This window comes from Triturus cristatus, chromosome 9, assembly GCF_964204655.1.
Source record: "Triturus cristatus chromosome 9, aTriCri1.1, whole genome shotgun sequence".
Lineage (NCBI taxonomy): Eukaryota > Metazoa > Chordata > Amphibia > Caudata > Salamandridae > Triturus > Triturus cristatus.
In genome coordinates, this window is record NC_140592.1 from 837,244,836 (window position 1) to 837,270,758 (window position 25,923).

Here is a 25,923-nt window from a genome sequence, read left to right on the forward strand (position 1 = left end):
TTGTAGGGATATTATTTATGCATAGACTTTCCACACATTTGTGAATCCCTGCAGAACTACCTTTTCGGGTACACTCCTATGGGGGAAGATATGAAAACACCAGGACTATAGTCAAATGAACAAGTTATTTATCTTCGGTAACACTCTTTCTGATGGATACTATATCTAATCGATTTCACATCATGTGAATAACCCAACACCCCCCCCCCCCCCCCCCCCCACAGTGCCAGATTGGATCTGGCGATTTTTCTCTATATTGCTTCAGTGTTCCTGGAGGAGGCGTTGTGCGGCTCAGAGTCAGTTTCATTCCACCCCTGAGCCACATATATGAAACATGCCTACAAGTGGACATCAGTTTCATGACTCTGCCTGCACCATTAGACGTGAATCTTATTCACTGATCAGATGCAAGTGGACCCCCAAAACAGGAATCTTTAAGGATTGCGAAAACAGTCCATTTCACAGAACGGGAGGAGAGAGGGTGGTGAGGTATCTGTGTGTGGAATTATACCAGTTCACAAACATGTGCAAGTGTCCAGTGTCAACAGATGTCATTGATGGACTCCTGGCTGCAGGAATGACATTCGCTACTTCAGGAGATAGATCAGAGGCACTCAACTGTCAATGCTCAATCTCTGCACACTAAAGTGTAGATTGATTGCATCCGGGTGCAGGGCCCTACCCTGCTGCTGTGACAGAAGATCCTCCTGAAGCGGCAGTCTGGTCGGTGGACAGATGCTTATGACCAGAATTTCCAGTTACCGCACTCTCCTGGCCCAATCTGGAGCAGTTAGAATGACTTGGGCCCAGTTGTTTCTGATCTTCAGAACTCACAGCAGAAGAAGCAGCAGCAGTAGGAAGGCATACAGGAGTCCTGTGCTCCACTAAGCAAAATGTGTCTCTACGAGACCTTTCTTGGGAATGCCAACACACTTACATTGTTTACTGCACATTCTCTTTGGTGGCACATAAATCTAAACCATTGCTGGAAAAGGCCCAGTGCCACCTCCGCATGTAGTTGCCATTCATGATCCATTAGGCGTCACCACCTGAGTATGTTTGCCCTGGCATTTAAAGATCTGAGCAAGTGGTTAATTACGATGCCCTGCTGACTTAACTAATTTCAGTGGTGCAGAACCTCCTGGCACATGACTCATGACCCCACTTTGCCCTGCTTGTTGCAATAAATACCACATGGTGGTGGTCTTGTCCGTGAACACCTGGATCAGCCTCCTTCTGATGAATTGTAAGAGAATCTTCAACACTAAGCGAATGGCCCGCAATTCCAACCGATTGATGTGGAGGTGGGTTTCCACTGAAGCCCAGAGTCATCGGATCACCACCGCTCCCAGATTGCCTCCCCACCCCAACAGCGGTGAATCTGTCCCAGTCAGCTCTGGGTGGAATAGGGACAGGGATCTGCCACCACTCCAATTGGAGTTGAGCACCACCCAGCACCACTGGAGGTCTTTTGCACTCTCCTCTGAAATCTGGATGGAATCCAACAGGTTCTCTAGGTGCTGAGCCCACTGAGACTTCAGATCCCACTGCAGAGCCAGATTATGCTATCAGCAGTAGTCCATCATGCAGTATACAGAAGGCCAAGAGTCCGAGAAGTCTCACAGCCACTCTCAATGAGGCTTCAAAAAAAATAATAAGATCATAGCCAGAATATCCTGGACTAGTTAATCCAGATGGAAGGCTTGGCACTGCACCATGCCCAAAGTGGATATAATGAACAGGAGCCTCTGCGAAGGAATCAGCCAGGGGGTGTGTTGCTGCTTTCCTTCAGGTGCTCCAGGGCGAGACCACATTGTCCCTGAAGAGGCAGATGGCATCAAATAGCATGTCCATTAGTCATGTCAGAACTTCAGTCAAGACACCCATGGACTCATCCATGCGTGGAGCAGAAGCACCACACTGATGCCGACTGCCCTGCTCAAGTAGTCAGTGGTGTCCAGCCCACAAGAATGTTGTATTTTGCTGCTTCTTGGAAAACCTGCACAAGGTTCGCACAAAATTCTTCAGGGCTGTCAACAAGATAATACTGACCATAAATCGCCCCAGGAGGTAACTAGCATTTACTGACTGGAGGGCAAGGCTGGCTGAGGAGATCATTCTCTTCCTAAATGCCTCTGTACGTCTTGATTCCATTTCAGGAGGCATAGTAGGTAATGAGTTAGGATTGGGTCTATTTGTTGACGCCGGGACAACCTTTCAGGCATAGGGTGTTGCATAACGAAGGATGGATCACTAGGAGCAAGTCTGTATTGTCTAGCAGCTTGTCTGTTGGCTGCTGGGCATGAGCCAGGCTTGGACCATCTACCCAGAAGCCTGTCCATCAGAGAGTCATTGAAATGGAGAAGTTGTTCTATGGAAATCTGCACAGATGGCAGGACTTCCATCAGGACATTAGTCTTTACTTTAACAGGCAGAAGCTGAAGTTCTAAAACTTCAGCAGCCCGTCTGATCAGAGAGCAAAAGAAGTGGATTCCTCTTCGGAGGAGCCAATGGGGAGACTTAAATCCAGTGTCTGTGGAAGTGTCTAACCAACTGCCAACCTGACCGCATAAAAGGATTATCCTCATTATAACAATGGATTGCATCATCCCGGTCATCTTCAACGTCATGTTGACGGAGTTCTAAATCCAAAGCAAAAGGAGTGGAGCGTTTGAGACAAAGGCAGAGTTCTATCCAAGCCATAATGAAATTGGACCAGCTGCAGACTACGCTAAAGGTTGCAGAGGGCATGACTTTGGTCAAGGTTGCGTCATGTTTGCTTCAGAGTCCAGTAAGACAATGGGTTGTTCCTCTGGCGTAGACGTGCGAGGGACCAGCGAAGATCATGATGCTAGATTCAAAGTATGGTTGGTCACCAGCCGGAATCAAGATAGACCCTAGAGCGGATTCAAGAGTCAGATTGGGTAGTGCATGGATCCACTGATGGTAGCCTGCCTGGGGGCCTCCTCAGATGCTTGGGGCCTGGAAGAGTTTGTGGAGGTTACTTAAACCAAAACGTTTACACACCTTACTCTCACCCAGCCTCAGGTGTGATAAAGGAATGGCTTCTTTAAACAAGGACATCTGAATACATGTTACCCTGCATCAACACGTTCATACCTCCTCAATCTGTACACATACAAGCTATCACAAACAAAGGGAGGATGTGTGTGACAATACTCAAAAGATGGTTTATTCAGGAATGTGCCTTATTACAGGTCATGTCAGAAGGCAGTGTCTGTGCGTTTTTTCTCTCTGTATGTGACATTATCTCTACTAAGGTGAAATGGTGCGTGGTTGTTTGCTTATTTAGGTTCTCAGTCATTGAACAGTGTATATATGTATGTGATGGAGCAACAACTCTCCTGTATGGAGAGTTTAGTAGCACTCAGATTTTTGGGATGACAGCAGTTTTCACAGTTTCACATCGCTATTGGGCAGTTGCCTTGCCAGAGACAAAACCTATGCTAGAAGATAAAGTTAATAATCTTTAATACCAATCTTTCTGGTGATATATTCCCACACATTCCTCAACTTATGAATATCTCTCCAGGTGCTAGACTGGCCTGAAAAATGTTTCCACAGCACACGTTCTCAAATGCTGCAAGGTGACTCCATGCAGCGTCAGTCCCAACTCTGTAAGGAAAGAGCATTGTAAGAGCCAACCAGCACGCTCGGGTTAGTTACAGTTTTTCTGTGCCTCATCAAATCAATGCCGCTCCAGAGCTCTCAGTACTGCACCAATAAAAATCCTCAGTGTTTTGACAATGACTATGTCAAATGCCTCCTCCTAAGATTTTAGAGTTTAAACCCTGTAACAGGTGCTGGAAGCTAATGTTCTTGTCAGGCCGACTTGATATCTGCATTTGGTGTTCTGGGCTCGAAACGAGACGCTATGGCTTGCAACAACTGTGCCCGAATGTAGAAAGCCATCAGAGCTGGAGGCCAAGATGTTTTTGGCAAAGTCCCACGGACACAGGCCATGCTATGCATGTAGTCCAACAGGTCTGGAAGCAAGACAAGAACTACAGACTAGCATCACCTTGGTTATGGAGATGCAGAGACAATTTCCTACATCCTGTGGAGAATCCTGCACGGGGTCACAAAGGGGGGTGTACCAGTCAGAGTCACAGCAGCTCTAGGGGTGAGAGAAGCATAAACTGTACTGGTTTCATCACTTCTGTGGGGCAGCTACTGGGGTAGAACAGGCACTCAAAAGGACCATACCGATGGACATCTAACAGACTCAGACTAACAGGCTGTGGATTCCCCTTCTGCCCCAGTGGGCGCTAAAACCAATGCCACCTACTAACAAGGGCAAGGTGAATACCTGTAAGAAGTATGTCAATGTTAAGAAAGTCATCAGTACAAGCCCTGTGTATGAAATGGATGCGTTGTAAATATGACATACCACTTAACACGTAGTTAAGTACCACACAGGTTTTTTTAGGTACTTTACAACACAGGACTTTATCACTGTAAGTCTTTTTTTTTTTTTAAAGGCAGTGCGTGCGTGTGTGTGTGTGTGTATATATATATATATATATATATATATATATATATATATATATATATACACATATATACACACACACACATACATACATACATATACACATAAAAAATTTTTTGCAACAAAGGACGCCTCACTCTGGAACTTGTATTTCTAAATTTTATTGCACAGAGCCCAATCTGTCACACCGACGCGTTTCGGCCTAGACGGCCTTTCTCACGGTGGGTGGCACTACTTTTTGCTTCTGTTTTATTACACTGCCTGTCATTACGTCATCACATTGACTTCTGGGATTTGTAGTTTCAATATTATTCCATACAGATCACCTTGTGAACGATACGTTATTTTATATATATAAAACACAGTGATGTTTGCATTTCACAATTACCGGTCAGGTTTCGCTGGCATTGTATCCCAATTACACAGATATTATAGTATAAATATTATTGGGCAATTATTCGTGTAATTCGCCCATGGTTCATGTGTATGAAACAAAAACTATATGTAAAGTACATTTGTAATATTCATTACCATCCTGTGCATTTTGGGATTTTGGCTTTATAAGTCCAACAGTGACGGGTATAGTACCCTCGATGCTGTTCAAATTGTTCTATATATTGGCCATCATGGTTGAGCGAAAATCTGTTTACAGAGTTAGTTTTGATTGATAATGGCTCTGAACTATTGCATCTTTGATTGAAGGTGCCTTTCTGAAGATGATTTGCGGTTTAGTACCAATGTAACTGTGGCATGATGTACATAGGCAGCACCATCTGCATGTTGAAGAAACGGATCCTGGAGCATATCAGGGCAGTGAAAAATAAAGATTGAACATATGCAACTGCCAAACATCTACTCAATTGCCAGGGCGGGGACTGGCGCAACATGAGCTTTTTTTGCTATAGATACAGTAAAATACAACGAAAGGATGGGAGACCGAAAGAAGAAACTTAGACAGCTGGAGTCTAAATACATTATTAGACTGCGTACAAAAAATCCAAAGGGAATGAACGTGGACAAAGAACTTTATGTTCATTTATAAGAATATTACGAATGATATGGACTGATCTGTGTAATTGACACTCTCGGAATCATGAATAAAATCCCACAGTACTAACTGTGAAAACAGATTTTCGCTCAACCATGATGGCCAATATATAGAACAATTTGAACAGCATCGAGGGTACTATACCCGTCACTGTTGGACTTATAAAGCCAAAATCCCAAAATACACAGGATGGTAATGAATATTACAAATGTACTTTACATACAGTTTTTGTTTCATACACATGAACCATGGGCGAATCACACGAATAATTGCCCAATGATATTTATTCAATAATATCTGTGTAATTGGGATACAATGCCAGCGAAACCTGACCGGTAATTGTGAAATGCAAACATCACTGTGTTTTATAATAACGTTATCTGTCACAAGGTGATCAAAATGGAATAATAATGAAACTACAAATCCCAGAAGTCAATGGGATGACGTAATGACAGGAAATGTAATAAAGCAGAAAGAAGTGCCACCTACCGTGAGAAAGGCCGTCTGGGCCGAAACGCGTCGGTGTGACAGACTGGGCTCTGTACAATAAAATCTAGAAATACAAGTTCCAGAGTGCGGCATCCTTTGTTGCAAAATTGATTTTGGCCATTGGTTTGGCCCAACGCCTGCAACCGCGGCTGAGCGAATAGGTAGGTGTAAAGGGTAGCAGGTATATTTAAAGGTCTCAGGGATAGCTAAGGCTTTTTCAAGTTCAGGGATGGGCAGGGCAAAAAGGTAACACGTATTATTAGGGTTGGAGAGAGGGGTTTCCATTAATATGAATATAAATTAAATATAAACAATACTAATAATGAATATAAACCATACTTCACAGCACGTGTGTCCTGCGTGGTAAAGTATAACGATTTAAAACAATGAGTTGTAAAGTTGTTCATCGCTTTTTTTTTATTACAAGTTGTAAGGCACCCCGTCTTAAAAGGAATATTTAGTAATGTCTGACATTTAGTAAAAGGGAACATCGGGAAACCTAAAGCGTAGGTAAACGTTTTACCATGAGGCGACTGGGACAAGTTAGAGAAGCATTCAAAGGCTTTTTGAACTCTGAGAAACTATGGGAGCTAGGAATCTCACAAAAGCGTTCCTGTGCCCTTGAACGCTTGCTCTAGCTTTTGAAGTCTATGGGGTTTGACGTGACCGACTTCATCTGCAGTGGCAGCGACGCCTCAATGGTCCATTCCTCCTAAGGATAACTGTCAGCGAAGCCCATAGAGATCGATTTTGCTTAATGATGTCAGGATACTCCGAATCCACTGTAGGCGACCCAGATAACGGAATCGCCATGCTCATCAGGAAGGCAATCCACTGTTTTCTTAATTGTTCTACACATATTACCTATTACTGGCATATTCATGGCTTTATTCAATAAATTAAATTCGAAACATCCGGCTAAAGTGTTTTCCATGCCAAGTCCATTCCTACACATTCTTCATCGAAAAAAAGTGAAAGAAATATTTCGAGTTCCATCCTGAGGGCACCAGGAACAGGTGGGGAAACAAACACTGGCAATGCCACTCAGTCTCACTTACCTTTACATACAAGTGCGACAGATTGACATTGCCAAAGCTTGTTTTATAGTAGTCGCTGAGATCCATTTTGTATCCTTCACATCTCTGCGGCACGTTCTCTAGTGATCACTAGGTGGCACTTAAAAGCAGGAAACGGATGTTGCTCAAAACGTGGCTCTGTTTGCAATACTGCGTTTAGAGCAGGAAGAACGACGAACCTACGATGCTGTCTCCCGCCAAACACAGACCACACAGTCTGTAGCAATAAACTGAGCTCCCAGCGCAAGCTTATACTGCTATAGACCTTCCAGACCCTCAACTGAGCACATTTATTTATGCGTTTTTTTTTCCCCGACATTACCCCGGGGTGTCACTGCGTTTCACAATAGAGCGAAGAATGCTACATAAGAAATTCCGAGTAACATGGTAGTAGGTGACAATACGTATAACTACTACGTATACTTATGGTGAGACCTACATATTTTGACAAAGTACATATTCACTACAGATTACATATTTAGAAAAGTTAAAGCGACAAGGGTTGCACAAACACATTTTCACAGTTAAAGCGGAAGGTTGCTTTCGTGAGGGAACATGTCCTTTTAAACACTTAAATTCCAGGAAAACACTCACAACTGAGGCCAAGCTCAGACTCATGGTACAGTTGTTGTTATACCTTTGTTGGGGTTGAGGAATGTACTCTTTGAAAGGGAACAATTTACACCTATACAAAAAAATGTATCCTAGTAACCAACACTATAGTGCTCCGTTTCAGCATGATTAAAGGAATGAAGCCTCAAAGTTCTCCTCTGTAACCTAACTAATCCTGGAACAAACCCGTAGCTGGAACCACCTCACCTAAGTACTGCACAAAAAGATACGAGGACAGAGTGGAAAACAAGCCAGGCAGCTGGAGAGAAACCACGTACTGCGTGTGATGCCACATAAAGAGGCAAAAAGCACAGGTGCAGAACCAATGATAGCAGCCACACGACTGTAAATGGCTCATGCCATGGCCTTGCATGAATCTCACTCTTGGAAAGGAAGGTAGACGTGGTGTGATTCCAAGTATGGATAGACGTCTTCGCTGCCACTGATGCAAATGTTGCAACATTTCTAAGACCCATACAGCACTGGCTGATTCACTGTAGTTCCTGGCATCAGAGCTTGCTATGCCAGTATCTGCATAGTGAAATATTTTCAGCTTAAGGGTCATATGGGATCCACATCTACCAGGCACAAGTAAAACTGACATACATACATAGATCTTTCACACTTGACCTAGGCCAGTGGGATTTGCTGTAGGCCTAGGAGTGCTTCTTATACTTCTTGGAGGATACAACCCCGAGGTAATACTTTCTCATATGAGCTCTACACACAAAGAGGCACTACTGCTTTTTTGGGGAAAAAGACTGCCTTGTACAAGCAACGCAACGCAGGGACAGGACTCCACTGAGGCTACAGAGAGCTTTTACGACAAACCGACAGACACTACCTGTGTCAATATGTTTATATAAAGACCAGTTTGCTTATAGAACACAGATCCCAGAAAGAATGGGAAAAAATAGGAACTACAGAACCGCAACTGAGATTAAGGCAAAGGAGAAACACTAGGTCCTCTAGAGTTATCACATCCCAAAAACAATGCTTGGTGTCATGGTGTCCTACCTTGGTGCCCCTAAAAGCACCAACATACACTAAAGATTCCAGAATCCCAGCCTGATGGAAAGCTATTTTACAAATGAAGAACCTGCAAGGGAAGGCATAATTTTCACCGAAAGCAATCTTACATAAAGCATCAAAAAGCATCAAAAAGCAGGCTACTATAGTGCCTCGATTAAAGACATGTTCAGCATCAGAACCCCAGAGTAAATGCTACAAAGAAACTCACAGTCTAGTCAGCTGTGTGCTCTTCCTACCGCAAGGAAAAGAACTATGGACATTATAAATAAACTTCACAGTAAATAATGTGATGAACAGGAGGAAATGCTAGCAATTGATCACAAATATTCCACAGGAGGCACTGAAAGCATTGGAATGCTTTTTGGAACTAAGACGTAGGCCACACGAGGAACCAAAAAACTTCAAATCAGCTTTAGTGCGAATTTGCATGAAAATACATTCCTTTGCCCTAATCACCAACGCTACATGCAAGCCAAGGGAATTGCGATAGATATACCCTTTGCACCAGAGATGGACATAATGTCTGTGGCGAAATATGAAGAGAGGCGGATGGATAGGATAGTCATTTTAAACACCATGTTATGACCTGGAAAAGGTATGCTGGGGATATCTTTATGATTTGGAAAGGCGACAAAGAGGAGCTGAGGAACTTCTCAGAACGGTTAAACACGAGGACTCCAAATATTAAAACTACAATTCAATATAGCCACAGTGAAATCAATTTTCTAGACCCAACAATAACACATGCTGAAGGTTATCTCTGTATCTGTGCACTTAGGAAACAGACAGTAATACTTTACTCCATTATACCAGCAGTCACTAAAGAGAGCATGGATAATCTCCCTTTCGGCCAATTCTTATAGGTCCGTAGAAATTGTTCCAAAAAATATGATTACTTCCACAATGCCAAGATGTTACTCAACAATCTTAGGGAAAGACACTCATATACACTTCTGAAGTGGTTCATGAAAAGAGCATGGACCCCAAGAGATTGCTTACTAGAACCATAACCAAAAACAAACCCAGGACCAAATAGTGTTCTTCAAACATTCAACACAAATACTAACCAGCAAAGAAAGTTCGAAGACCACACGGGCACTTAATCTCAACTTTACACTTGTTTAAACCTACCAATATTCGCCCTAAAAAGAAACAGGAACATGAGAGACAATCTTGTGCCATTAAACATTCAGAATTTACAATTGGTAATACCAAAAACGTTATATACTCTATCACATGTCCACTTGGAAAAGCATATGCTGGTAAAATTGGTGGAAGGAGAAAAAAAAGGACTGGACAACATAACTAACGTACTTGCTGTAAAATGATGACAGTTCCTCTAGTGGGCCTTTTTTGGGGAATCCAAACACTCAGTGTGTGAATTTAAATCAATGGTTCTAAGACACAAAGAATAAGGAGTCAGCCCTCTTGGGGTAAGGCATTCCTGATACTACACTTATTACCTACTCGAGCAGGAAATCTGTCGATTTGTGTAAATTTCATAAGTTTGTTTTTCTTTTATCTGAACCACAACTCCCAGAATTCAACAAAACCGATTTAACAGCCATTGATAAATAGCCACTTTAAAGATTCGGAATTTGCACTATTTCTTAAGTAGAATTTTGATTACAGAGGTCAACCGTGTTCTGAATGTTAGTCGAAGCAGATCCTTCAGCCCAAAACAAAAACCCATAAAGAAAGAAAGAACAAGTAACCAAGAGACTCACAAACATTTAGTTTTGAAAAGGCAGAAATACATTTCCCACGATCCTCCTCCTCAGGATTCCCCCCACATGATGTGAAACACAGGCAGTCATGTTACTTGGTAACCTAGGTACGCCAGAGCACGCCAAAAGAACCACAAGTGCAGATTGCAATCAAATCCCTTTTTGGACAGGAATAAACCCCAGCCTTCCAACAACACAATAAGCAGTCAAAGGCAGATCCTTCATGCTGTTGCTGCCAGTGAACTTCGAGAGGGACCTGCTTTCTCCCCCGGCAACTGTACCATGACCGGCTGCACTGCAAATCAACTGCCTCACACCTGGTAGACAATAGAGAACATTGCTTCTCACCAGTACCAGGTAGTATCTCTTGGCTCAGAAGAAGCACTATACCGTGTGTTTTCCTCCCATCACTAATAAGAGTACTAACAAGTTCATAATGCTCATTTCTTCAGCGTTACATGAATTAACATTATCTTCGCATAGTCTGAAGAAACCACGTTGGGTATGTACTTGAATTCCCTTTTTATCAACGTATCCTTAATATGTTTTTTTTGAGTACGTATACTGATTATATTATTTTTGTTTATGTACAGTGTCCTATCAGCATAAAAATTTGCTCCCCGAGGATGCGCCTGCAAATTAAGTCCCACTGGAGGTCGAAATGAGTCGGAGGTAGCTATTGGGAGTAGAGAAGTGGTAGAGTATGTTAGGACATTTCCCCTCTGCCATCAGAGTAACTTTGTTTTCTTTGGGAACATAGGAACGTGAACACACTCTTCTCTGAAGCTCCATTTATTGACAGAAAGAAGGATTTTCAAAAGACTACCAAATATGTTTTTGAAAACTTTTTTTCAAACTGACAACACCACAAACCTTTGATTGTTTGATCATATTGCATTTAAGTCATTTGATTAATTCTTTGCACTTTTTCTATGTTCTCTCTCTCTCTCTCGTTTTACCAAGCAAGTGGTCAGGCAGCTTGCCCATCAACAACACTGACCATTTTGGTGTTTTCGACCAAAAACAATGGGGGTGGGAAGACAAGGATGCAAAAACAGGTTGCGTGAAGGGAAAAGATATAAAGGAAATTAGTGCAAACTGCAGGGAACAATAACTACAAAGAAGCTGAAACAACCTCTGGGACGAGAAGAACAAGCATTTGCAATGCAATAGGTCTCGCATTAGTAAAACTTTGAGCTATAGGCGTTGTAAATGCGAATGTTTTTTTTTTTTTTCGTTTAAAATATCCCAGCAGTAGTATAAGTGATTGCAAATGAAATACCATGAATGATGGAAAGCTTGCAGTACTAGAGGCTGTTACTAGGTGTCCCTGTGGAGTTGTAAAGGGACCTCTATTAGCCACATAAGGTACTGCACCTTTAATGGATTTACAAAGAAAGATTGCTGGTGAGCATATATTTTCTTTTTTTTTTTATTGGAAGGGAGATTTTTGTTAGCTTGCGTTTTAAAAAGGCACCATTGTTATTTATTTATTTTTGTTTGTGAAATAAAGCTAAACCAACAAAATGTGTGTATTTTTAAAATTCAAGCTAATACAAATTAAACTTCCAATAAAACCAAAGGGAAACGTATGCTGTGCTGTAATTTATCTGTTTATACTTGCATTAAGCATGCAGTACTTTACAACTCCACAGTGACACCAAGTAACAGCCTGTGGTACTGCACCCTTTCCTTGAGACCTAATATTGGAATAGAATTATGCAGTGGTGTAAGGCACAAGAGCGAGCATTTTTTGGGTGGGATTTTGTAGCATTTGCAGGACGCTGGTCTTTAACTTCATATGTTTGAAGTTGCTGCAAATACTATTAAAAGAAAATCAATAGAAATGGCTGCTGCAGGCGCCACATTCAAAGTGAATAAAATAACAGGGAGCATTACCGAGTATGAGTATTTTTTTTAGGCTTTTGCAGCCTTTGCAGTATGCCGTGCTTTAACTTTATATGTTTAAAGCTAAAACGTGCTGTGTTGTCAGTGCTAGAAAAGTAAATAAATAGAAAGTAAAGGGGAGCAGCCGCCATATTGAAATGGAAAGCTGAGAATGATGTAAAGGTGCCCGGCTTTTTAAAAAATGTATTTCTTTTTATAGCAATTGCAGCACAACGCGCTTTAGCTTTAAACATGTGAAGCCTAATGCACAGCATTCGGCGATTGCTACAAAATTTCCTAAATAGAAAAGGCGGTCACTGCACTCAGAATAACATCAATCCATATTTTTTACATATATTATTTAAATTACATACACCCACCCTTCTCTTGCGAGCACACACACACACCATTATCCAACTTCACACTAGCACACACACCATAACATACAATTACAGCATCAAACACATCACACACATACACCTGCTCACCAACACAAGCACATACAATCACTAATATCATACAAAGACTTACCCAACCTCCACCCAACAATACACACCGACTCTTACACATAGAACCTGCTCATTTGCTGCACATGTTCTGTGCAGGCTTTCATGTGTGGAATGGTGCTCACCTGCTGTCTCTGTTATTACTCTATGTCTATAAGTGAATCTAAGCAGTACTTGTTGAATGGGCGAGGAAGCACATACTGCAGCTACTTGTACATATGTGCTTGTGTATTAGGGAGATCTGCACTGCAGATGTTACAATCTGTACCTTCAAGAATTTTCCAACAATGTGATCACTGGGAATGTCTGAACTGCACCCGACTGAGAAGGCAGATGCTGACATTCCGTGCAGGTGATCAAGGTTGGTGATACAAACCAGAGAGCAGTACATAAGAGGTTCATCGATCAGTTTTCAGAGTCTGTTTTCCGGTACAATCGGACAACAGCTTGCACATCTTATAGTCCAGAAGCCACTAAACAAAAACAACATCTTTATAAATGCTAGGTACTGAGGCAAAATCAGCAAGAAAATCTACCTACGCCATGGAGAAAAGGAAGGTGGCTTTCACTTTTGGACCGGAGGGTGTATTTATTCATATTTTCCTATCTACACTGGTGCACTTAAATGCTGATTGCAAAGTGAACCTGTTCCACTACAGGTAAGTAAATGCAAAGTTTGCACATTCTGGCCAAACCAGACACAAATTCGGCTAAAAAAAAGGAAATATACTCTTTCAAGTGTCCTTGCGTGTTATTCCTTTTTTGGTTTGCACATTTCTGTAGCTAATTATCAGGCCATTTTAAAGTAAGAATATTCTCAATGGCTCTTCTATCGCTATCATATTGGTGCCAGCCAATTTGTGCATCTTTAGGATGGCAGAAGAGAGAGATGAGGCAGAAGAGAGAGACGAGGCATATAAGAGAGAGACGAGGCAGATGAGGCAGAAGGTGCGAGAGCAACAGCAGCAAATGTCAGCAGAAGAGAGAGATGAGGCAGAAGAGAGAGATGAGGCAGAAGAGAGACGAGGCAGAAGAGAGAGACGAGGCAGAAGAGAGAGACGAGGCAGAAGAGAGACACGAGGCAGAAGAGAGAGACGAGGCAGAAGAGAGAGACGAGGCAGAAGAGAGAGACGAGGCAGAAGAGAGAGACGAGGCAGAAGAGAGAGACGAGGCAGAAGAGAGAGAGACGAGGCATATAAGAGAGAGACGAGGCAGATGAGGCAGAAGGTGCGACAGCAACAGCAGCAAATGTCAGCAGAAGAGAGAGATGAGGCAGAAGAGAGAGACGAGGCAGAAGAGAGAGACGAGGCATACAAGAGAGATGAGGCAGATGAGGCAGAAGGTGCGAGAGCAACAGCAGCAAATGTCAGCAGAAGAGAGAGATGAGGCAGGAGAGAGAGACGAGGCAGAAGAGAGAGACGAGACATAAGAGAGAGACGAGGCATAAGAGAGAGACGAGGCATAAGAGAGAGACGAGGCATAAGAGAGAGACGAGGCATAAGAGAGAGACGAGGCATAAGAGAGAGACGAGGCATAAGAGAGAGACGAGGCATAAGAGAGAGACGAGGCAGATGAGGCAGAAGGGGCGAGAGCAACAGCAGCAAATGTCAGCAGAAGAGAGAGATGAGGCAGAAGAGAGAGACGAGGCAGAAGAGAGAGACGAGGCAGAAGAGAGAGACGAGGCAGATGAGGCAGAAGGTGCGAGAGTAACAGCAGCAAATGTCAGCAGAAGAGAGAGATGAGGCAGAAGAGAGAGACGAGGCAGAAGAGAGAGACGAGGCAGAAGAGGGAAGAGAAAGCCGGGCCTGGACCTTCTGTCGCCTGTGAGCTGTCATTCCATATGGATCACTTGGAGCATTTTCAGGAGATAGTGCCAGCCTGAATACTTGCAGAATGCACTGACCACAGTTAGCCCGAAGGCTGCAGCGGCGAGACATGTATTGCAGGGCTTTCACAGAGCCCCGTGAGTGATTTTAAGGGAGGGGGTAGAGGGATGGAGAGCAGAGAGAAGGGGGGGGGGGCGGTGTGAGGGGGGGGGGTGGAGGAGCGGGTTGAGAATACAGGCCAGGGAAAGCAGCTGATCAACTGAGCTCGTTATCAGAGCTCCCACCTGCAGTTCTTTCTCCTCGGAGATTAAAGCAAGCCCACAGCCGCATCAGCTGCGAGGAGCAGGCAAAGACCAGTGTCTCGTGCTCTGAGGCGGCAGCATAACCCGCCTTCTCCGTCCCCCTGGCTCTACTGCTCTGCTGGAGCCCCATGACTCATTGGGAGGGGGGAGGAAGGAGCTTGGAAACAGACCACAAAGAAAGTGAAATCTGTCAAGGCATCGCTGCTGATTGATGTTTGGGAGGTGGGAGGGGTGTTCTGTGCAGAAAGGCATTATGGGCTCTACTAAATAAATAAATAACATTCCACTGCGATTGCTGCTAGATGCTGTTTTTGGGACATGGGAGGGGAGCCGAGGTGATTACAAAGAAAGTGAAACCAGCCACGGCATCGCTCTGGTTGATGTTTGGGAGGTGGGAGGGGTGTTCTGTGCAGGAAGGCATTACGGTGTTCTTATAACTAAATACATTTTAACCCGTTCCCCGCTCATGACGGAACCACTCCGTCATGAGCCACGGGTGCGCTGTGCTCATGACGGAGTGGTTCCGTCATGCTGCGGCCGTTGGCGGCCGCTCCTCCCACGCGGCGCTAATTCCCCGCCTGTGCGGGCGATTAGCGCAGTGGGTGGAGTGATGACGGAACCACGCCGTCATGAGCACAGCTCACCCGTGACTCATGACGGCGTGGTTCCGTCATGAGCACAGCGGCGCCGTCAACCCCCCTCAAACCCCCCCCAGCGCTGCGGCGCGAAGGGGTTAAACAAGAAAAACAAGACAAGCCCAGCGGAGCATGGCACGCGCGCTTGGCGGGGGCGGGGGAGCGCTTTCCAGGCGGGGGAGCGGACTCTTTGAAGTACAATGCCAAAGCGGATTGCATGGCGGCACGATGCACGTGATTGTGCGCTGCTCGCCATGCAATCCGCTTTTGGGAGCACTTTTGGGAGCCCCTTTACTAGAGTCTCGCATAGCGATTGCTATCGCAATAGCTAGGCGAGACCTAAAAAGGGCACAAAAAGAGAATGTTGTGATTTTACATACAAAATGGTGAGCGTGAAAAAAGACAGCAGATGACCAAGCACTCAGAGTAGGAAGAGAAGAGTTGGAGCCAAGAAGACAATAGACATACTGGAGAAAGGTAAGAAAGAAGCTACATTGTGAATCCAGAGACAAAGTCAAGCATCAGGCCACTCACAGGTATACAATAGTATTTAATGCTTGACTCTCTCCACACCTACATCAACCGCGCCCTGGAACATATACTCCATTTCAGGAGATGGAATGTTTTCCCAGAATGTTTTTCCAACTGCACAAAACTAGGTGGGAATCTAAATGTGCGAGGGTGGAAGAAATGGATTCAGTACAACCCCAGCACCGTAGTTATTTCTTACCTGCAAAGTTCAGTTCCAGCATCTACCAACTCTTCCCACTTAAGGTGAGCACCAGTCTGACGCAGCAATTCTATCACTTTCATGTGCCTTGAAAAGAAAAACAGATCTCTTAATTAAATGGTAAAGCTACAATACCCACAATTGTCATATCTCAAATAAAACTGCATTAGAAACAAAGTTAATAGATCGTGGTTAATCATTATGCATATAATTTTTTTATTTGCCAAACAAGGATAATATTTGGCAATAAAAACAAACTGTAAAGTAGTAGTCAATATTATTGTTAAAACAAGAAACATTTCTCGAAATAATCCAGAATTATAGTCTGTCTATCCACTTTTAGCCAACAACAAAGGTGTATCTGCTACTACAGGAGTGCATGAGGTCTGATTGCAAGTTTTACTACAAATTCAACTTTTCTGTTGCTGAAAATATTCCCAAAATTATCATCTATCTGAAAAAGTGGTTTTAAGAGACTAGCAGGTTAAATATCTTTCAAACACAAAATAATCAATTCAGCTGTTTGAATTACTAGCCACAAAGTTATTTTCAAAACAACCCCGTAAATCATTGGAGGCGCTTTGCAAGAGATCAACAAATGGAAACCCAAGTGCAGCACATATTGACTCTATAAAGAGTGTGAAGACCCAGTGAGCAAAGACTGGAAAATGGATGAATTGTTTTGACTTGTGGTCTACTCCATTTCCGTAAGTGCCAGAAATGAAGTCAAAGGGAACTCTCCCTCCCTCGTTACAATATCCCGCAGAATAAGTTAGCGGAAATTCTTAGAAGGATGGACAACTTCTTTCAGCATTTTAACTATTTCAACAAATACATATACTCACATATATTAATATGGGCCTCAGCTGAAGAAGTGCCTTTTTCACAGTTCAGAGAACTAAAGTTGTCTTGTTACTGCCCATCCCACTGGGGAGACCAAGACAAGGCTTCTTAAAGAAATTTTATAACCTGGACCTTCTACTTCAGACCCTCGGTTACCATTAAAAGAGGCTCGGATTGGGGGGGCGTGGTTTGGACGCAAAGAGAGATGGCGGCTCGGTGATTCTCTCCGCCCGTGCAGTCACTATTTGTGGACAGAGGAACGTGTTTTGTGGCTCCGGCGCCGTTTCACGTTGTGGATTTGGCGACCGGAATGTGAGGGGAACATTTTGAGAGCATCCTGGAGGTTTTTGGTGCAAGGAAGCGGTGTCACTGAGGCCCCGAATGCCCGCCCGGTGTCTGTGGCGAATGAGGCAGACGAGGGATCGAGCGATTGCTCTGAGTATCGGCGGACGGGTGTAAGGCTACCCGATGGACTCGACAATGTCTGCTGGGAGCTGGGGCAGAGAGAAGGTGCTCCGGAAGGATCGAAAGTGAGCAGAAGTGTTTAGACAACTCCGGACCCTGAGTGGAACATCAGCGCCTCTCGCGAATACAAAATGGCGGCATATGCTCCCTAACCGGGGAGTCCACGGTGGTGAAACGGCGCCTGTAGAACGATCTATGCTTGCTGAGGACCTTATTTGATGTTCGCTGTTGCTGTTACCCGGGGGGCGCTCTGGAGATCTGGAGATATGAAGGTATGCGCGACAGAGATGAAGCAGCGTTCTAGCCTGATTTGACAGGAACGGCTGGCGCTTACGCACTCCTCAGAATGGTGGCAATATCGGAACGAAGGCGCGAAGGCGTGAATGTGAAGAAGTTTGCCCAGTAACAAGTGATAGACTCGGCTGGGTCTGTTACGGCGCATGTAGCAGGTTATGCCCTCATGGACTGAGGTTATGGAGTCTTGGTCGGAGGGCCTGTGAGCTCGTGATGGTCACCTGCGCTACACTTTGAGGTCTTGGATTTGCCAATCTGCCGCGCTGGGATATATTGCTTTGGTCCTGTGTGCTTACACTCCTCGCTATACACGGTTGTATCCAGTGACTGTGTAGTCCAGCCTTACGCACAAGTGTTGTCTGACAAAATGGCGACGCACAACACGCGACTCTGACCTCGGATGGGGTGTGCGATACCACCTGGCTAGCTGGCAACCATACAGGAAGTGATCAAGGAAGCGATCAGGATCTGCGATACTCTCAACAAGCGTGGTGTCCGTGCGTAAGCGTGGGGAACAGCTTGATATTTGTCCAATTGAATACTTTGGTTAACAGAAGAGGAAGGAAGGAAGCGACGAGACCGGTGAACGTGGGTCCTCCATAAGGCCGGGTGGTAACTCGACGAGGCCGTCGACCACGACCACGGTATCCGCGCACCTAGCGACTAACAACCATGGCAGATAATAAAGAGGCAGCGAAAAGCATGAAGAGGCTCAAATCTGACCAGTCGAACCCGAATTCTCCCAGTAAGGGGGGATAAAGCAACACCGACCCGATGGACATGATACTTAACAGACTAGATGAAGTGAGAGACCTGGCAAAAGCGACCAAAGAAGAAGTGGCGGCGATTAGACAAGATATTCGTGATACCAACACAAAGCTGATAGAAGCAGAATCAAGGATTAGTAGACTGGAAGACATGGAAGCCAAATCATGTACTGCCATTAAGCGCCTATGCATAGCCACGGACCAAACAACGCGGAAACTCGCAGAGTTGGAGGATAGAAATAGACGGGGGAACCTACGTATTTTTGGTCTTCCAGAAGGTTCAGAGGATCAACATGGGAGCTGTGTGACCTTTTTGGAATCTTGGTTCACCCAGGCTACTAACATGACCTTCCATCACCCTCTGGAATTCGATAGGGCCCATAGAGTGCCGGGCAAGATAAGTAAGAATCAAAAAGGTCCTAGAGCTATTGTGTGCAAGCCGCTACGCTACCAGCATGTAGAGCAAATTCTTGGCTTTATGCGGAAAAACATCCATATTCTGTGGAAATCTACCAAAATCTACATCTCACAGGATTACAGTAAAGAGACGGTGGAAGTCAGGAAGGCGTTCCTGGCACTACGACCGCTGCTAAAGAAAAGGGGCTTTCAATATGGGTTCGTGGGCCCAGCAAAGTATCGTGTGATGATCCAAGGCTCTCCGCACCTTTTTTCAGACCCTACGAAATTGAAGCGGATGCTTGATGGTCCGGAGGACTTGGACATGGACATAAGTAATGCCGCAGCAGACCAGGCCTCGGCCTCAGGTTACAAGTGATCGATCCCTGCATACGCACTCCATTCAATTATCATTTGTGATTCATTTTCTCTCTGTAGAAAGTTGTTGTGATGAGACTCTCTGGCTGAGGGTGCTCACGATGGAGAGACTGGTTGAGTGATTGCGGTTGTTACTGATCCTTTTAGTATGTAGTATGCCTCTAATGATCCCCTTCAGGATGCTGAACGTCAGTTGCTTAGGTCCTGATTAATACTGGTTAATACTGATTAATACTGGGCATGCTTCATATGTGGGTTAAGTTGAGCGTGTTGATGACTTAGGGAAAGTTCGTTACTCACCTCGGTTTGGCAGAAGAGGTCTTTGTAGGTTGTCCGCCTGAGGTAGGATGGTTCGGAGTACGCTGGCTAACAGCGGTCCTCAGTTTGGATAAGTTAGTACCTCTGTTCTAAGTTTTATCTGGGATGGTTAAGCACGGGGAGGATGCAGCGCAATCTCTTTTCAGTCACCATGCCTACTACGTACAGTTGGGGTGGGAAGGGTGGGGGGTTGAGGGTTTATTGGGGTGGGATCTGTGTTCTATGTTTATTGCTTTTGTTTCCTCTTGCTTACACAGTCATCATTGTCTCAATGCTTGGGGGTGGGGGTGGTGTGGGGCTCTATTATCGCAATAATTGCGTCTACCATGTGAAATATATACTTACCGAAATGAGAACGCAACTTACTGATGTCACATAACTTAATTAGTTCTCCATTGGGAGTGTGCAATGTGGACAAATTGAAGATAATATCTCTTAATGTTAAAGGTCTGAACCAACCGGTCAAGAGACAAAAGATTTTAGATTATGTGAAGAGAATGAGAGGTGACCTTTTTTTGCTTCAGGAGACGAAGCTTGAGACTAAGCAGTTTTACCATATGAGGAACAAGTTCTATAGTGAGGTTGTGGGTGCAGAGGCTGTGAGCAAAAAGAATGGTGTTCTGATACTGGTTGCAAGGAAATCTAAGGTGGAGATTCTGTCCTCCGAGGCTAGTGCTGATGGAAGGTTGGTAACGGTCAGACTGAGTAGGGATAACACTGAGTTCTATGTTACAAACATATATGTGAAGAGAATGAGAGGTGACCTTGTTTTGCTTCAGGAGACGAAGCTTGAGACTAAGCAGTTTTACCATACGAGGAACAAGTTCTATAGTGAGGTTGTGGGTGCAGAGGCTGTGAGCAAAAAGAATGGTGTTCTGATACTGGTTGCAAGGAAATCTAAGGTGGAGATTCTGTCCTCCGAGACTAGTGCTGATGGAAGGTTGGTAACGGTCAGACTGAGTAGGGATAACACTGAGTTCTATGTTACAAACATATATGCCCCTAACACTAGTGATATGAAGTTTTGGGAGGATTTGAATAAGCACATGGCAACTATCCCAGATAATGCGGTACACATTTTAGCTGTGGATTTCAATCTTCCAATGGATGCAACTTTAGACAGAGACTCACATTGTCCCTTCAAAACAAATAAATCACATAAAGCTTTTCTGGAACGGTGTCAACGATTCCACTTGGTAGACACATGGAGGCTCCAAAATCCCACTGGAAGGGACTATACTTTTTATTCCTCACCACATGACTCGTATTCCCGAATTGACTACATCCTTATAACAAGGAATGGGGTCCCTAGAATAGAGTCTACCACCATAGAACCCAGGGTAATGTCTGATCATTCCTGCATCTCCTTGTCCATTGCTAATGTCAAACCCTCCTCTCGTCAGACGTCTTGGCGTCTGAATGACGAAATCTTGAACAGTGCTGAGCACCGGTCCACAATACAAGATGCAATATCTTCTTACCTACAGATTAACAAGGAAGGGGACACATCTGATCTAATTAGGTGGGATGCCTTGAAAAGTACCATAAGGGGAGTGTGTATCAAAATCAGATCAGCAATGAATAGGAATTATAATGCGAAGTTGGAGTCCTTGGAGACCGAAATAGCGAACCTAGAGAATGCACACTTGAAGAATAGGGATGATGTGTCTCTTTATGCATTGGCGAATAAAAAATATGAATATAATAAAATAGTTAGCGAGAGAGCGGGTGTATGGTTAGATAACAGACGGAGATTTAAGCTCTGTGAATCCAACAAGGCTGGCAAGAGCCTAGCCTCGTACTTGAAGTTTAAAGTCCAGAAAAACACTATCAGTGTCATTAAAGATGCATCAGGATCTTCGCATTCGGATCCAGACAAAATAGCAGAGGTGTTCAGAGTGTTCTACGAAGATCTTTATGCGAAGAATAAGGCGGTAGAGGAAACCAGGATTATGCAGTACTTAGACGAGTGCGATCTCCCACAGCTCTCTGCTGAGGACCAGGTCAGCCTCAATGCCCCGATTGGTACACTAGAGATAGAGACTGCAATTAAGAATCTGAAAACAGGGAAAGCGCCAGGGCCTGATGGCTTTACGGCTAAATTTTACAAAACCTTCCCCTCCCTCTTAGTTGAACCCCTCCTACATCTATTTCAAGGCATAAATAAATCTGGTGAGGTACGAGGTACGCTAGCTGAAGCAATAATCGCAGTTCTCCCCAAAGATGGGAAAGACCCATCATTGCCGAAAAATTATAGGCCTATTTCTCTGATTAATATAGACTGTAAGCTATTAGCTATGATATTTTCCGCTCGCCTCCAGAAGGTCCTTCCCCAGTTAATCCACCCATCCCAAGCGGGCTTCCTTAAAAACAGGTTGTCCAGTGACAATACAAGGATTCTGGCACATGTTCTAGAAAAAGCGAAACTCATACGTACACCTACAGCAGCAATAACACTAGATGCTGAAAAAGCCTTCGATAAGGTTGACTGGTCCTTCCTTGAAGCAGTCCTAGGTAAATTCAACTTAGGGGAATCATTCACAAGACTGGTTATGTCCCTATATTGTTGCCCTTCAGCAAGAGTTAGGGCGGGTGGATCTTTCTCCTCCTCCTTCTGTTTAAAGCAAGGCACGAGACAGGAATGCCCCCTGTCCCCTTCATTGTTCTTGTTGGCAATTGAACCGTTCTTATATCATATAAGGAATGACCCTAACATAGCGGGTGTTCCGTTTGGGGACTGCACTGTCAAATTAACGGCATATGTGGATGATGTACTCGTTCTGTCAGAGAGAGCGGGTGAAGCCATTCCCGCACTCATGGCTGATATTGAGAAATTCTCAAGAGTTTTGGGGTATAAACTAAATAAAGACAAAACGGAGGTCAAACTCCTGAACAATGTTGGGGATAAAGGAATAATTGGGGACTCAGGTCTCACTTGGCAATCTCGGTGTTTTAAATATCTGGGGCTAGACTTTGACAAAGATCTGATCTCTACACTGAGAGTAAATGAAGAATTGACCCTTAAAAAGATATCCACACTTCTGGAAGGGTGGTCTCCAAAATTTCTCTCTTGGTGGGGCAGAGCGGAGACGCTCAAAATGATGTCAACCCCGTTGGTTAACTATTTGGCCAGCATGCTCCCTATGACGTTTTCAAACAATTTTATTACTAAGGTAGATCAACTGTTTGGTAACTTCCTGTGGCGGGGCAAGAAAGCCAGAATCTCACTGAAAAAGCTGCAATTGGCAAAGGATAAAGGAGGTCTGGGTCTCCCATCGTTCAGGAACTATCAAACAGCGTTTCTTTGCAAACAGGGAGCTCAGTGGTTGATAAAATCCCCTCATTATAAACCAATCTGGGTTAATATTGAGGAGTCACTAGTGGATCACGCGCCTTTGGAGGCCCTTCTCACTATGGATCTATCACACTTACCACACTCCAAATACATCATGTTAAATACTAGACGGGCTTTGCTCAGACTCGACCAATCCCATAATACAAAATTGACATTTCCCAAGTCGTCTTACATGTCCCTGTGGAGGAATTCCCATCTCAAATATAAGGGCGGTGATACATTCTGGGAATCATGGTCCAAGAAGGGCATTAACTTGGTGGGGGATCTGTACAATGGTAAAGATCTGATTCCGTTCTCGATTTTACAACAAAGGTTTGATCTTGCCCCGATGGATTTTTATGAATTCTTGAAAATCAAAGCGGCATTAACCGCATGTAATTTCTCTCCATATACACCATGGTTAGTGACTCATCTGCCACGCCTTCTGTACACGGGCCACTTCGTGTCACGGGTGTACAAACTATTACTGCCCCTGCCCAAGTCCAAACATAAAAGGGTGGAATTGAAATGGGAAGGTGAACCGAATTTGACAGGTATAATTTTCGACTGGGAGGTGATCCACAAGATGGCCCTTACACATAAAGTCTCACCCATTCTATTCCAAACATAGTTCATGCTAATCAACAGAGCATTCTGGACGCCGGACAAGCTCTTCAAATGCAAATTAAGGGACTCTCCTAATTGTTGGAATTGCAAGACAGGTTCTGGGGATCTTGCACACATGCTATTTTACTGTCCTTCTCTGGGAGATTACTGGGGGAAAATATTTGACTGCATTTACCACGTTTTTAAGATAAGGCCTGTACGGGACTTTGTATATGTAATTTTAGGGGCGCTAGACCCACTACTACCAAACGTTCTTGATCGTCAGCTTCTGGACTTGATGCGGACATTGGCATGTAAAGTGGTTTTATGCAACTGGAAAAATGCAAGGGCGGTAAGCTTCAGAATATGGCAGGAATGGTTATCATTTTTGAGGGGTGCTAATAACCCGGCTCTACAAGCACCTACTTGGAGCCCATCAAATAGAAGACTTTGGTCATCATTGGACGCTTCCTCCTTCCACTATGAACCGCCTTAAGGTACTATATTGTGGTTTGGACCCATTGGCCGGTGATGATGTTTGAGCCCCAAGCGCCGCGTCCACACATTGAGCATTGTATATACACCTTTGTATTGATGAAGTAAGCAAGAGTTGATTCATTTTATATTATTTGTTATTTGTCAATTCTTTTCTGTTATCTGTAATTGTTCGACAATATCTGATTCGTATCTTTTCTGTAACGGAAGAGTTATTGTATTGTCTTGTGTTCTATTTTATTTCAATAAAAACGATTTGAAATAAAAAAAATAAATAAAAAAAAAAAGAGGCTCGGATTGAACCAATCATGGCAGATTGGCCTAAACCATTTTCTGCGCCAGGAGCAAATCATCTTAATGGTGGGCACCACAGGGAAGTGCCTGATGACAATACCTTTTTCGAAACAGCATCCCACTCGAGAGCCTTGTGGTACAGGCCTTCACTTGCATGGTGAACAGTAACTCCTTTGCAGTAGAGCAACCAGCCCTGCCCCCTTCCCTCCCTACCCGGACAGGGAGTCTAACAGAATTAGTGCTCTTCAAAACGTCTGGCCTTTTGATGGAGCCAGATGTTTTGAAGAAAAAGCCCCATCCCACGAATTTGTTGAACAGCATATGTGGTTCTAAGATTACCCTAGGGGCTTTACCTTCTACCAACATAGGCCAGACTCTAGGTGGTGCTAATGGAAGAAGCAATGCAAACTGTGAAGACCGTATCAATCCTCCTCACACTGCACCTGTAACACCCAGACATGTTGATTGCCAAGAGAGCTATAGGTTTTGTCCAAGAAGTGCAGCGTTGACTGGGCTGTTACTTTCGCTACTTCCTGATCCCTAGAAGGTCAAGGGTTTGAGACCGATTCTAGACCTCAGATTACAGAACTTGTTAATGAAAAAGGGGAAGATCAAGATGGCCCTCCCACATGTTCTGCTAGCCCTGGACCATAAGGATTCAATGTGGTCCCTGAGCATGCAGGATGCACATATTTACGTACCAGTTCTACATCCCAAAGGGAGCATCTTTGCTTCCTGGTGGAGCCGACCATTTCAAGTTCACTGTCCTGCCTTCAGCTCTATATTGGCCCCTCCGGGCTTTAAGAAAGTCATGTCAGCAGTCACAGCCCATCTTCACATTTGGGGGCATACATGTATTCGTGCCCCTCGATGGTTAGCTGTTGAAGGCAGGCTCACTTCAACTAGACTTGGATCATTTCATTTTTGTTGTCCTGTTTTTTCATCAAGTTCAAGACTTCTCTTCAAACTTCAAAGAAGCTCAAGTAAATTGTTGGATTTAGCATTGTTTTAACGACTGTACACATGACTGAACTGTAACTAATTTTAAGCACCCTAGAGGAAATTTATCGCTCTTGTTGAACAAAAGAAATAAAAAATGTTAAAAATAAATCTTTCATAGTGGCTGACCTTTATTGGTCTATCTTGGACGCAGTTGGCTTGAAGGCCTTTCCACCTCTACAGCGAGTCTGGGACATTCAAGCTAAAGTCATTACATTTTGGGCAAAAGCTACTGTTCCAGTCCTAATGGTTCTGAAGCTTGAGGGTCTGTTACCATCTTGCCTCCTCCTGCTACTACCTCACGGTTGTTGCCACCTCAATGAAACCTGTGTCTGCAGTGGGTCCAAAATA

The 25,923-nt window shown here is 44.1% G+C and overlaps 1 protein-coding gene across 1 annotated transcript in view; it reads right to left on the bottom strand.

Annotated features, from left to right (window-relative positions):
* Positions 1–25,923, bottom strand: part of ASPG (asparaginase) — a 374,392-nt gene that overhangs the window by 23,180 nt on the left and 325,289 nt on the right. Inside the window, exon 13 of the mRNA XM_085626272.1 lies at positions 16,384–16,470. Within this exon, the coding sequence (XP_085482398.1) occupies positions 16,384–16,470 (87 nt within the window). The remainder of the gene's footprint in view (positions 1–16,383; positions 16,471–25,923) is intronic.